The sequence below is a fragment of the Passer montanus genome, unplaced genomic scaffold (assembly GCF_014805655.1).
Source record: "Passer montanus isolate IOZ18808 unplaced genomic scaffold, ASM1480565v1 scaffold63, whole genome shotgun sequence".
In the NCBI taxonomy this organism is placed as follows: Eukaryota; Metazoa; Chordata; class Aves; order Passeriformes; family Passeridae; genus Passer; species Passer montanus.
The window spans coordinates 470,694-485,476 of record NW_024371371.1 but is presented as its reverse complement, the minus strand read 5'-3'; the positions used below and the strand labels follow the sequence as shown (position 1 = coordinate 485,476).

Here is a 14,783-nt window from a genome sequence, read left to right as displayed (position 1 = left end):
GACATCATCGACCAGCTGGAGCAGCTCAGCTGCCCTCCCACCACCACAGAGGACTCCAGCAGCACGGACACCGACTCCTGGGACTCAGAAACAGCTGCACCCCTGGATGTGAACCTGTTCTTCAGTAACCCCTTCGCTCAAAGCACGGGGGACAACTATGCCTTTGACTTTCAGAATAATTTAAAAAATCTCACGCAAGAAGACTGGACAGAGAAGTCGCAAATCAATTGATTGGTCTTGATTTTTGTGATGGATTCCTCTGTGCTTTTCAGGATTGGAAGTCAATAGGGTGTGATATCACTCAATGAAAACATAGTTGATTTTAAATTTTTTTTTGATTTGTGCGCCTCTTCGGTGTCCCTCGAAGCATCCAAGTTTTGATGCTGTGTTTCTGTGCATCACACTACAAGAATGGGCTACAATAGGCTACAATGTTGGAAAATACTACATTTAGGAAAAACACTGATTTCAGAGAATTTTAAGTATCAACTGGCTCATGCAGATGTCACAACTTACAGTATACTGAAGGATTTCTTCAGCTGTAAACATATCTGTAAGAGTCTCATATAATATGCTGTTCCTCCAAAATCCAAATAAAACAGTCACTTCTGCACGTGGTTGTTAACCAGCAGCTGCATCCACTAAATTGCCTGCTTTTCTGCACTGTAGCAAGATCCTCATTTTGGGTTTGTTTTCATTTCCATCATGAAAAAAACCCCGAAGAATCTTCAAATCATCTCTGAAGGACAGTTCTAAAATACCAACCTATGCAACGTGTCTGTGGTATGCTTTGAAGAATAAATAACCTATACCTACCTTTGGAAGAGGGAATGTGTACACAACCAAATGGAAATAGCAGTTTCCAAACTTCTTGTGAAGACAAGCTTATTTTCTGACTTCAGGTGTCTTCAACAGTCCAGCAGCAAATGTTTTGCAGCAGTTTGGAGATATACAGAGACTATAAAAGCACTTAATCCCCATCACATTTCCCTTCTTTCTTATTATTAATCACTCTGCATAAAAATACTCACAAAATAATTCAGAAAATTGTCCTGTGTCTGTGGAGGACAGCTGGTGGTAAACCTGGTGTTAGCTTAAACTTTTTCTTTAAAATATGGACTGTATTCAGAAAAATACTACAATTTTTCTGAGAAATTGAGTTGTTAGGAGAGATAAATAGTATAGACAACAGTTAGAGCTTCAGGGCTTTTGTAAATTCTTTTAGACAGGTGACTTTTATGTGAGACATGAGCTGTAAGTTAGGAAGTGTAATGGAAAAAAAATTGAATTATTGCTTAATTGGTCATTTTTAATTTAGCAACATTTACTGAGGCAAAACAACAAAGTTGTGAAATGTCCTTCCCAGCTGCTGTGGATTGTGGGAGTGAAATTCTGAGCTTCAGCTTGTAAGAGCATTTTTTAGACCATATGCAAGCAAGAATGGGAAATCCATAACACCTGACCCAAATCTTGTGATGGAAAGCATCATCTCCTTCAACCACTTTGTTTTGGGGTTCCCTTCTGCCCAGTTTTCAGAGTGCAGTACTAATACAGCTGATGCCTCCAAAAAAGCAGCTTAGTTACAAACATAACTTTATGGTCAATATTATTGCTACCAGCTTAAATATGGTCTTGATATATCATTAAAGACCTTCATTGTTTACTCAAGCATTTAAAAAATACTATTATTTCTCAAAATTCTGATAACTAAAACTTTAATGGAATGCTTTTCAACATGAGGCAGAACTCGAGGAGGTAAAACCTCCTTTAGTCACCCATTTCTTCCAGGTTAGTTTTACCAAGATATAACTATTCTGCACAGTGCTTGCTTTTATCTTGTGTTTGAGTGGAATGTGTGCTGTCCCATGAGAAACCTGTCCCCTCTGCCAGCAGCACAGAAAGACAAAGCACATTGAGAACAAAATATCAGCTCAGATCTCCAGTAATGAGCTACAAGGTGCTCTTTTTTTTTTTTTTTTTTTTTTTGGCTATATGTTATTTCCATTTTATTTCTTTCCTGTTGAATGTGTGTTCTGGCTCTTTGTGGGACTTCATTCAGGCCTGTGGAGATGATGTCATGGCTGTGACATTTTGAAACAGGGCTTGGAGGAGGTCTGTAATGGTGTAGAGAGCTGGTGCCTTTAAGTACATTTTTAGGTGATTTGTCTGATTTCTTCCCAGAATGAACTACATTATGTTACCTAAGGAAGAGAAAGAAAATCAGCAAAAATGCAGAATTCTGTCTGCAAACTCTATAACAGGTGGTGGCATCAGGAACAAGTATATAGATAAAGATGTAGAGAAAGGCTCTTGATATCTTTGATCTTTTAAAAAGAGGATCAGGATTCAGCTATTACATATAACTGTGCCTCTGTTTCATGTCTTGTGCCTCAATCACAAGCATTCCTTTAAATGTATTAGAAGAGAATAAATGCCACTAAATTATCTTCATTTTCAAAAGATTTTAGTAAAAAGCTGCCTGTATTTTCAACATACAGGCAGCTTTTTTTTTTCATTTCCATCATGAAAAAAACCCCGAAGAATCTTCAAATCATCTCTGAAGGACAGTTCTAAAATACCAACCTATGCAACGTGCCAATTTGCCTTCTTGCACCATAGTTTGAAAAGACATCTTCACTGGTTTTATTCTTTTGTTTTAAACTGTGCAGATCTTTTATTGGCAGTTCTAACTCTCAGGGATTTTTTTTTTAAGAAAGCAGTAAGATTCTTTGTGTAGTGCCCCTTTTGTTCTCCAAAGGAATGATGGTGACTGTGATTCCAGTCTTCTATCTTAGGGCAAGTTGTGTGGATCCACAGGTGAGGAGGAGGTGAGGGGACCTTTGACCCTGGTACAGATGTGTTTAGATGAAGGTTTTAGGTACAGAATGAGAGTTCAGAGCTGCTGCTGTGCCTCTGTTACTTCTACCTGTGCTCTGGCTGACTGATAGCATAGAGCTGTCATGGTTTCCTTCTGTGCTTCACTTCATTTCCAAAGCTCTATGAGGATATTTTTGCTTGCTGAGCTGTGTTGTTTTGTTCAAGGTTTCCCAGACAGACACAAAAAAGAAGACAATTTGGTTCTTAAGTAGAGTTTTTATTGTAGCAAGAAAGCTGTGAGCAAAGGTTCTTCATAATTTCCTTCAGACATAGAAATTCAGATTCACTTTCTTGTAGATGGAGAGAAAACCAGCTGCCATCAAGGGAGTGCAGCAGCTCAGACCTTCCCAGGGAGCTGTGTGGGTTATTTCAGTGCAGTGGAGCTGTCCTTTTCTGAGGTGACAGGAGGAGGTGGGACAAGGAATGTCTTTCCCTGCTCTGTCCCCTTCATTTGCTTTTGGGTAGCAGGAGGGGAGCAGTGAGCTGTAGGGCAGTGTGGTGTGTCCCAAGTCCTGGCCATGCTGCTTAACTTCCAGCATTATTCCCTGGAGTTTGTTTTATTTTTGTTGCAGTGTTGATACTGAAACTTCGTTCCTGGTACTGATTTCTGTTTATGTCCTGAGAACACAAGCTATCCTTTCATGGAGGTGAGCTGGCAGTGTGAGAGCCAGGAGCCTTGCAGTGACCTCTGCTGCAGGAACCACCCAGCATGGGAGACAGGGGAAATGACTTAGGAAAAATGACAAGATGGAGAAGATCTTTGTCAAGTATCACATGCAAGAAAGCAGCATTTGAGGAGCTGTGGTAGAGCAGATAGAACCTAGGTGTGTAAACTTTGTGCTGTGCCCCCACTCCTGCCAGTCTGCTCCTCTGCAGGTTCTTGCACACTTACTTTGTGCCTCCCACCCCGTGGGGAGCTGGGGGCACACACAGGTATGAGCATTTCCAGCCAGTGCACAGGTTTTGGTGCTGTGTTTTTCCAGCAGGAGAACCACAGGGTGTCCTGGTGTGTTCTCCTGCTCTACACTGTGCAGCCAGCAGCTGTTTGCAGCTCAGCAAAGGAGTGTGCCAGGGCTCTTTTCCATCTTTCCACATCTCTCTGTTCTGTTTTAGCAAACCCAGGCAGCTGGAGGATGCATGCCAGTGAGTCAGGCTGCTGGGCTTAGCTCTGCAGTGCTCAACTGGACCCTGCAGTGCAACTGAGAGAAAGCAAAATGGGTGTTTTGAGAGAGCAATTTAATCCCCACCTGTACTTCTCTGTGTGTGTACTTATAATCCTTCTGATGCTTAAACACATTTATTAAATGTAAAGCACTACATCAGAGCATTTTTGATCATCGTTATGCAGTTATTGAAACTTAATTTGCACAAAACATGGGTCATGGAATATTCTCTGACCTATTCATCACCTGGTTAAGCTTTGTTAAGTTTACTAACCTGTGTTACCTATTGTGTGTAGACTTTGTAATTTTAAAGTATTCATTAGTCAAGTAATACATGCTCTATATTCCCAGGACTTGCCATATGTTATCTTAGGTGGAATAGGGTGATATATCAAGCTACCCTCAACTTTCACTTTAATTTCCAGTGAATTTCAGAATTGCTGAATAATCTGGATAATACCAAGTATTGATCTCCTTTTTCTGTGCTTATTTGTATTGTGGTCATAGGTGATTTTGTTTAAAGGATTTTTATTTTGTTTTTTTTTGGTGGCTTGGTTATGGTTTGGTATTGGGTGTTTTATTTGATTTTTTTTTTGGTGGTGGTGGTAGATTTTGTCTAGTTGCAAGTCTTGGTAGGGATAAGATTTTGTGAAGACACTAATAAAAGTTGTTATAATTTTATGCTTTTTTGGTGCAAACCTGTCGGTAAGTCATTCCCATTATTGTCATTTTGCAAAATGTTCTAAGCCATAATTACTCAGTACTGAATGAGTGTAATCACAGTGTCAATGTAGTCCTTTAGCTGTCATTGCCTGTCATTTTAGGGACTCTTACACCTCACTTGTCACAAGGGCTGTGTGTGTATGTATGGCTGTACATATACATGCTCAGAAGATGGGGAGACCTTTCAGTTCCAAACACCTCATAAAATCCTCTTAATTAATCACCTGCCCATGGGCTCCCATAGGATCACTCCAGTGGCTGAGCAGGAGGTTTGGAAGTTCAAATTTGGAACACGATTAATTGAACTGGTCTGTGGGAAGGTTTGCTGTACATTTTCAAGAATCACAATGTTCTGCAGTTGCTGGAATCCCAAAATTCCTGTTTGTCGGTACGAGCAGGGCTGTGTGTGCCCTGGTTAGAGGGACTCCCCAGTTCCATAGGTGCTACTCTTGCCAGGAAAAGATTGCATTCAAACAAAGAGAGCTGGAATTTTTAATTGATCTCTTGAACTTTATCTTTTATATGGGAAATGTTTATTGAATTATATGTTGGGGTTTTGAGTATCTTTGTGTCTGTTCAGATTGCCAATTATGAACCTACAGATTTGTACTAATTCATAATTTTAATTGTTTATGCAATAAAACAAGGAAAACTTTGATATAAATAACAACATGGGCTTTTTAGCTTTATTTTCATTATCTTTGCCTTTGAAATAGAATAAATATTTGTTCTCCTAGCCATAGTTTTATTCCCAGCTTTCTCCACACAGTTTTCCCCCTGTAACACTTTATTGGAAATAGAGCACAGTAGGCAAACACTGGTGTGTGTGGGTTTCAAATTCTTGCTTTGTGCAGATCTTTTGCTTTGATACAAATGGGACTAGAAGCTCAGATTTCTTTGTAGGAATTATATTTATTGTGGAGAATTCTCCTTTAAACTGGGTATATCCCTTGAACTCTCTCTCCTGTATATCTGTTTTTGTTGGAAGATTGTCCTTTTTTGCAAACACAGCATGTGAAGGTGGTTGTATGTTTTCTAGCTGGCAGGCTGTTCAGGTGTCTGTGGTCAATGTTTAGGTAAATCCTCTTCCCTGCAAACAGGGCTTTTACAAGGTGGAAAGGTGGCAGAAGGAGGATGGTTATTTGGGATTATTTCAGCTGTTTTATGGGTGTCACCATAAAATCAGGGCCAACCTTGGGATTCTGTATGTGATTTCACAGGTACACAGCACTGGGCACGTGCCAAATGCTGTAAATGTGCTTTAATGTTTCATGTGACCTGTACGTGTTGGAGGATAAAAAAGAGATCTTTGAATTTAAAAAAGTCTTTTTCATCGGTTCTTTAGGCTCTCAGATAATTTTCAAGATTCTCTATTTATTACCTTTTAAAGGGAAGATTTGCAGAGGGAAAAGCTGCTAGTTGTGATGTTTTGAAATAAGGAAGATAGGGAAAAAATCCAGGATTTTACTTGTAGTACCTCAGCTTGCTAGTGACTTCACTCTGGAAGTAATACTGTGTATTTTCACTCTAGAAATAATCATTTGGTCTGTGCATGTGATGGGTGCAGCAGGGCATGGGGTGGAAGGGAGGCTCAGAGCTGGCTCCCATTGTCCTCCCCTCAGCCTCTGCAGGGCTTTAGCCTGAAAATAATCTCTGCTTTTGAAGCAGTAGTAATAGCAATGGTATAATAATAAAGTTGTGTCTCTAAAGGTTTTCTGTCAAATGCAAGAGTCACTCCATTTGATAAGGAGCTGTTGCTGACATTTGACCCTCACGTAGCTTTTGTCCATCCCATAGTGCTCAGTATTATTGGGGTACTATTTTAGTGGTCCGTCTTCGAATTATTTTAAGCATCCAGGCATAAAGCTTAGAGAACCTGTATTTTTTCTTTTGGCCAGCCTGTACACTCAAATCTGGCTTTCTGTGTAGGAATTGAATTTAGATTGAAGAATGGAATTACCTGCTGAGAAAAAACCTGGGAAGTGATGCCAAAAGCTTGTTATCTTATTATTCTGCTTGTTGTCTCAGTGAAAATCAAATGGAGCCTGCTTCTATGAGACCAATATTACACAGTAGCTGTGGAGGATATCCTCAACATTCTCACCAGATTCTGTAGCTGTGCTCTTGAATACTACAGAGCTTTTACAATGTTTGTTTACTAATGAACAATGTTCATTAGTTTTTATTTTTTATTTCTATCAGGTGTATGCTAGGCTCTGTGAAACTGGGTTTGTTTGCTTAAGGGCATGTTTCTAACTACGTAGTGTAACTAAAAAGTATTAGTGTACTTGAAGATCTTTGAGTATGTGGAATATTACATTGAGCTGATGCATCTTTGGATGTTGCCTTAAGTGCATTTGTGTGTGGTGCAGAGGCAGAAATTTGCTGTGTACAGGATGCAGCCATGTCTGACTGTCTGGGTGCAGCACCGAATTCCCACATCAGTGCATGGAGGGCTGTGCTCCCAGCATTCACAGATACCAATTTGGGATGTTTGTGTGACTTGTAGAGAACAAATTTCCACTTCATGCAGAACACAAACACAGAAACATCCCTCTGAAGGTGTAATCCCTTTTAATGTAACTGGAGAATGCTGCCAGTGGGGAAGGGAGGACCTCGGAGCACCAAGGTTTGATGTCAGAGGGAATCATTCACATGTTTTGATCTTCACATCAATATTTCCACCTAATTAGGAGTTTTCTACATTGAGCAGCAGTTGAAATGGCTTCTCCCTTTACCATCCTTCTCTGTGAGAATGAGGAATTGCTGTACATCCTACCTGCTTGCCTGGAGTCCTCTTGTGCTGCTCTGGTGGAGAAGACTTGGGTTATGAGAATGAAAATTTCAGTCCTCACCTGTAATATCATCTGCCAAGACACCATCACACCGAGCTTAGCTCAAATATTTAATTAAATAAATGTTAGCCCAAAAGCTAACTTGAGCTTCTCTGTGACTTCTTATAGCCTCTTTCAGGAAAAAAAAAAAAAAAAGAAAAAAAAAGGGAAGTGACAGGACAAGAGGGAATGGCCTTCAGCAAAAGGAGGGAAGTTTTAGATGGAATAAATTCTTCCTTGTGAGGGTGCTGAGGCCCTGGCACAGTTGCCCAGAGAAGCTGTGGCTGCCCCATTCCTGGAAGTGTCCAAGGCCAGGTTGGACAGGGTTTGGAGCAACCGGGGATAGTGGAAGCTGTTCCTGCCCATGGCAGGGGATGGGACTGGATGGGCTTTAAGGTCCCTTCCCACTCAAACCATTCTATGATTCTGTGAATGTGCCTCATTTCCATCAGGCACTCTGGCTTTGGGGAGGGGTTCTTGCTTTGATTCAATGTTTGCAGTTAATTTCCTGGCCATCTTCCGTAGGAGGAGATAAAAGGTAGAACAACCTGAGTAAAAAAGCAGGGTGGTTTATAGCAGGTTATATCCCCTTTGCTCCCACTGAGGCTGAGCTTTCAGGCTGTCTGGAAGCAATTCAAGTTACAGATTCTGGAATTTGTTGCTGCTTCGTGTTAAATTCCAAGAACTTAAAGAAGCTCCTCACCCCTGCAAGCTCATTTGTTTGGAAGCTGTTTTTTTCAGCATTCCTGGCATGTAAAAGCAAACTTGAATCCTGTGCCTGGATAGGTGAAACAAATGTTTTTTTCAGTGTTGCCTTCCTGGGGTGAATGAACAAAATGCTTAGGGAGAATCAAAATCTGCTCCAGAATTGGTGCTGGACTAGTGTACAAATAGTTAACTCAGCAGCCTGGATGATCTGAATCTCTTCCAGGTGACCGAGTGCAGCTCTGTTTAGCTTCCTGCCTTTGTCCATGTGGAGTCACAGGCTGGGGCTGCCTCGCCCTGGCTGTGCTTTCCAAGCCTGAGCAGCTGGGAATCGAAAGCTCCCAACTCCTCCTGCAGCACCCATGGGTGTGAGCAGATACTGGGTATCTGTGAGGGCTGATTTTTTTAAATGTTAGGATTTGGTGATGATTTCTAAGTCGGCTGGGAAATGGTGATTTGGCAGTTTGGGGTTGGCTGTTGATTTCCCCATTTCTCTTCGGGTGGGTGGTTCAGCACTCGTGACACAGCAAATCCTGCTGGGGAGGCTTGGGAGGGTGTTTCAGTTCTACTTGCTGATGTGCTGGTACCTGTCTAGTTACCTGATCTGAGAAAACTCATTTGTGTGTCACAGGGAAGATCAGAAAAATAGTATGTGAGATTAGGAGGAATTCTGTGGGTGTAGTGTGTCTGTCACCTTCCTTTGGTCCAAAAAAGCTGATCTTGAATGGTCATTTTCACCTCCAAGGTGGTGGTGGGGGGGGGATCTACATGCTCAAAAGAGCAGGCTTAAATTCACTGTGATGTGTCAGAAATCTCTGAAGGGTCCACATAATAGTAATAACAATTAAAAAAAAAGTTTAATAACCTAAAGCAAAGTAGTACCTGTTGCTTCTAACAGATTTAGCTGTGGATTGTGTCCATTCAGTTAATAGTCAGTGCTACAAAATTGTTTCCTTGAGAATATTCTGTCTGTATACTTAGAAAAGCCAGGAATTAAATTTTTCCATGCTCCTTTCCTTTCCCTTTGGATCAATTTTGGAGATACCCTAAATTCTGAATGTACTTCTATCATACTTTGTCTTAGGGAGTGGCGAGTCATGGAAGAATTCATCCTAGCTTTTCCCTGTGTTGAAAAGTAACTCTTATATTGAAAAGCAAAAATTCAAAGCTGTATTCCTGCAGTATAACCCTGTGTTGTGAATTGTGCTGCCACTCAGCAGCACTTTTTCTGTGACAATAAGCAATTTATCCTTCCCTTCACTGTGGTTGTTGCTGTGTCTGTCCTTACTGCACTGCCCTGTTACCTCTGGGATACAGGAACACTCCCTTTACTTTGAAATACACACTGAAGTCTTTGGATTTGTATGTCTTTTTGCTCTTTTACCTTTTTAAAAATAATATGAGCTTGCAATGCTGCTTTGCTGTAACAGTGGGTAATCACCTTATTTGCACTATCTTTGAAATAATTTTCTCTCCTTTTCCACTCCATTTTCTTGTTGTCTTCCCACCCAGGCGTGCCCGTGGACCATCCCCAGCTGTCCTCCCTTGTGCTGAAGAGTCCCCTGGGCTTGCCCCCAGCCTTTCAGGTGAATGCAGTCACCCAGGGCTCGTCCCCTGTGCTCAGCCCTGTCCTCAGCGACGCTGGCGGCGCCAGGATAGAGGAGGATGACGAAATGAAGAGGAAGGTAAGAGCATGGGGGATGATGGTGCCATGTGGGAGCTGTGCTGGGTGTTGAGGGTGTGGGGTGGGAGCTGTGCTGGGCACAGTGAGGAGCTGTGCTTGCTGGGTGCTGAATGCTGGTTGGGTTTTGGTCTGTGGTGGTTGTGGCAGAACTCTGGTGCTGAAGGTTGGTTGGATGTGTTGTGCTGTTGTGGCAGGAGTCCCCAGTGCCCTCCTGGCATCTTCTTGGCATGGCCACTGGGACCACCTCCCTCTGTTTCTGCAGGAGCAGTGTGTCAGGGAACCGTGTTCAAAATCCACCTTTTGTACCCCAGAATGGAAATGAGTTCAAGTTGGATGTTAGGGAAAGGTTCTTCACCCCGAGGCTGATCTCTGGAGCAGGTTCCCTAGGGAATTGATCATGACACCAAGCCTAACAAAGATCAAGGAATGTCTGGATGATGCCCCTAGTCTTATGGTTTATTTTCAGGTGGATCTGCAAGGAGTGGGGAGCTGGACACAATGATCCTCAGAGATCCTTATTTGTTAATGTATGAGGAGTCAGTTTCCTGGGTTCCTTCCTTCCCATGCAGTCTTGTCATGGTCTCATTGCTCCATCCTACCATACATTGTTCCTCCTGGTCATGCTTCCTGGTCACAACAGGATCTTTAGGTGGTCCCTTTGGAGGGGTCCTGTGGTGTTTCCTTTGAGCTGTGGAGGGCCTGAGCCCAGTGGGAATTCGCTCACATCCATTTCATCATGGGCTTGGTCAGCAGAGCTGGCCATATTGTTGAAGTTGTCCTCTCCATGGCTGACCCTTCTGTCTGGAGAGACGTGAACAGTGCTCTGGCCTTGCAGAAGCTTGAGGCTCACTTTCTGTAAAGAGGGGGACAGAAATGCTCCTGACTTTTGCAGGTGCAGAGTCTCAAACCAGGAACAGCTTTGGGTCTTCAAGGTGTGCTTAATGTCTGGGTGCTGCTCCTTGCCTGGGCTGCTTTCTTTCTGCTGCCAGTGAGCACTGGTTGCTTTAACCAGGGACTCCCCCACATGATGTGGGGTTTTCCTCACCCCCATGTAGAGCTCAGGATTTGCTGCATTTCTTCCAGTAGGATAAAGGAGTCCACAGTGGAGTTCCATGACCATTTTTCTGGAAGACTCTCTGCTCTCCTTGCCTTGCTTGCAGAGAGGTTTGTTGGCTCTGCTGCTTGAGAAGGATCCAGGGCCTTCCATTACAGTGCAAGGAAGGCTCCACTGTCCCAGCTCAGTTCTGTCTGGAGTCTGTGGCCACACTGGGATCTGCAGTTTTCCATACAGCCACAAAGATGAAACCACCACCTTGTGTGGTCTTTGCTTCTGCTCTTCTGCTTGCCCCATCCAGTGTTCTGGTTGTCTTACCTCTGTCAGGATCAGGATCCTCAGGCAGGAAGGTCACAGGCCCCTGCTCTTTGGTGTCTTTACCACATTCTTGGGCACCTCCAGGCAGTTTTGTGATGCTATTGAGAAACACCCATGGTGTGGACGTGGTGTGAGAATTGCCAGAGAGAGGAAGGTTTTAACCAGTGAGTGGGAGCTGAGCTGCAGACAGCCCACCCCACTGGCAGCTTCCCTGTCCCATTTAGACTTTTTGAGGTGGAGTTTATAGCTTTGGCTGATCACTCTACTGTTAGTTTCCATAGTTATTTTAAAAATAACTCCTCTCATTTATCCTTATAGCTTGGAAATAGTGAGCAGAGACTGTTAGCTGACTTAAATGTGAAGCCCAACCCTTTCTGCCACATTCTGCAAGGTCTGGTGTTTTGGCAGCTTGTGCTCTCCTTCAGGCTGAAACGGATTTATGAAAATGAGACTCCTTAGAAGGGAACCTCTTTTTATTGTATTGATCTTAAGCTTGATCAACTTGAATATTCCAAGGCTTTGATGTCTATTCAGAGACATTGTTTCAAGTGATACAGACACAAGAGGAAACCAGTGTGAAATTGGTTACATTTCACAGGAGCTTTATAGCTTTGTTCTACAAGAAAAATGTAATCTTACACTATCTCTCTGACTAGAGCTCTGGTTTGAAGGTGATACTGCTGTAGCTCCACCTGGTTAATCAGGGCATGTTCTGCAAGCTCTCCTGCCCTCACAATGTGTGCTGTCTGCTCTTTGCTGCTGGTCCAGTACTGATACCTTGAGAAAGATGAGGGTTGTTTTTTTATTTTTTTCTTTTTAAATCACTCTGCCTTTCTTTCATCTCACTGGTAGATTTCTCCCTGTTCCTTTTCTAAGGGAGGTTGTTTGTAGCAACCCACTTTAAAAAGAGCATTTTTGGAGGAGTTCCCCCACTCAGAGTTATTTTTAACATTTCTGAAGCCTGCTGTTTGAAATAAAAAGTTAAACCTTTTGGTCATTACAAGTTCAGAGTAGAGCTCTTCACTCCCCACAGGCTGGGGTTGCTGCTTGGTGAGTGTTGGAGGTTTCCAGGTGGGATTGTTTGTCCATTATATGGTGAAACATCAGTTTTTCCAAGGGGAGATCTTTGCCTAGATGCCTGCATGGTTGTAGAAACATTTTCTTTGGACTCTAGAAGGAGACTGCCACCTCAGAGAGTTCTTGTGTTTGGCTTTTGAGGCATGAGCAGATTTTCTTTCCCCTTGCAGAGCCTGAGCAGTAGTGAAGGTGTTTGGCAGGGCCCCTGTGCACTGGGACAGCCTTTCCACTCCTCTGCTGCAGGGTCTGCCCAGCAGCTGCTGCCAGCACTCAGCACAAGGGATGCACTTAGGACTGCTGCAAGACTGAAAAAAAGCAAGTTAAGGGCACTAATTTCCACCAGGGAGCAATTTGGAAAGAGCAGGAACTTCTGAGGATAAACAGAAAGGGCAGATGTTCTGCAGAGGGAGAAAGGAAGAGAAGGTGCCTGGGAAAATAAAAGCCCTCTTGTGCCCCAGGTGAGCACAGAATCAGCTGAAGAATGAAGCAGAAACCTGCAGAAGTGTTCAGAGGTGGAGAAAAACATGATCCATGCAGGCTATGAGAAGTGACAGGTTGTGACCATGGTGTGATTTTAGTTTTTAAAATTCCCCCATCACTACCTGCCTGTGGAGAAGTCATGCTCCCATGTTTTCACACATCTGCATGTGCTGTAAGATTTCAAAGAAGTGCAATAAGATCCTGTACATAGTCCAGAAGGGGAGGCACCCAGGGCTGTGTAAAAACATCCCTGATAGCAGAAACTCTCCTGTCTGTAAGGAACTGCTGAGGCTGGGAAGTGAGATGGTGAAACTGGGTCACCTCAGGCTCCAGGGAGCCAGAAAAATGATGATGTTTCCTTGGGAAGAGGCTGCTTATGGAGGATGCCCACTGAGGTTCCACAGCATATGAGGCTGCAGTCAGGTCAGGTAATAGTCCAAGGAAAGGTCAGTCAGGTAAATAGTCCAAGGAAAAAAGCCAAGATTAGGTAGGACTTTGCCTGCCAGCATGTACCTGAGACAGGTAGATTGAAGGGGATGGCTGTGGAGTGAGTTGGAGCATGCTTCCTCCAGAGAGTGGGCTGACATGTGGAACTGCAATAACTAGCATAAAGTAACCTGAAAAGAGACTAGACAGTGTCTCAAAATTAATTATTTGAGGATACACTCCTCTAGGGATTCTCTGGACTCAATAGAGAGGTTACTGAGCAACCAGGAGAATATCTCCTCCATGGGTAACATTGAGCTGGAGGATTGGGAAACAGTGGCTGTGCTGACAGCACGGAAGGCATCTCAAAGTGACTCTATAAAGAGAATTTTGAATTAGCTCATAACAAACAAGGAAACAGAAGGAAGAATTTTCAAAGCAGTGTTTCCCTCAGGGGGGCAGAGATGGAGGAGACCAAATTTTGACATAACTCAGTGGCATTTGGCACAGAACTACAGCCCAGCATAGTGAGCTAAGGAGACAAAGCAGTCCCTTACCTTGAAGAGTGACTAATTCCTTAATATTACATGATTTTAGTAATGTATGTTTTCAGACAAACTGATTTTGTGTTGTAACTGCACATCTCTTGCCACCATTCATTCCTTTGTTTTTCCATATCCATTCTGTCTTCTCTTTAAAGAGCAGCCCAGAGCAGTCGTGCAGCCAACAACTTCTGCAGTTTGATTTTTTTTTCCCGTAGCTAATTAATATGGAATTCAAAGGAGTAGCTTGAGTAAAAACTGTAAGTGGAAACAAACAGTTTTGGAAAAGGACTGCAAATCTGTTGGGCTGTGTTTGGTTAGAGAAGTGTTTAAAATCTAGGAATATTGGATTAAGTGTTTCCATATTTTTGTAAAATGGAAATGACATTTCCATTACATGAATTTCCATCTCAAATCCCTTGATTTGAGATGGAAGTTCATGTAATGGAAATGTCCAAAGCCAGGTTGGACAGGGCTTGGAGCACACTGGTGTAGTGGAAGGTGTCCCTGCCCATGGCTGGAATGAGATAAACTTTAAGGTCCCTTCTAACCTAAACCATCTATGATTCTACTATAATTGACATATAATTGGCTTTTTTTTTAATACTCTTACAATATAAAGAATATTTTATAGTAAAGTCAGTATTTGGGAATGTGATACTGAACAAAGAGATGTCCTGTTAGTAATGAGCACACAGCAAGGGGAAGTGGATGTGAGGTTTGAGCTGATGCCCAGGAGGAAATGGAGGTTTGTGTTTCAGTACTTACTGGTGGCTGTGTGTCCTTCCAGCGCTGCCCCACTGACAAGGCATACTTCATAGCAAAGGAGATCCTTGCCACAGAACGCACCTATTTAAAGGACCTGGAGGTCATTACAGTGGTAAGTGGGTTGGACTTTAT

The 14,783-nt window shown here is 42.8% G+C and overlaps 1 protein-coding gene across 1 annotated transcript in view; it reads left to right on the top strand.

Moving 5' to 3' along the window:
* FARP2 (FERM, ARH/RhoGEF and pleckstrin domain protein 2) overlaps window positions 1-14,783 on the top strand; it is a 74,090-nt gene that overhangs the window by 41,527 nt on the left and 17,780 nt on the right. The window contains exons 14-15 of the mRNA XM_039727953.1: window positions 9,815-9,987; window positions 14,674-14,763. Of these exons, the coding sequence (XP_039583887.1) occupies window positions 9,815-9,987; window positions 14,674-14,763 (263 nt within the window). The remainder of the gene's footprint in view (window positions 1-9,814; window positions 9,988-14,673; window positions 14,764-14,783) is intronic.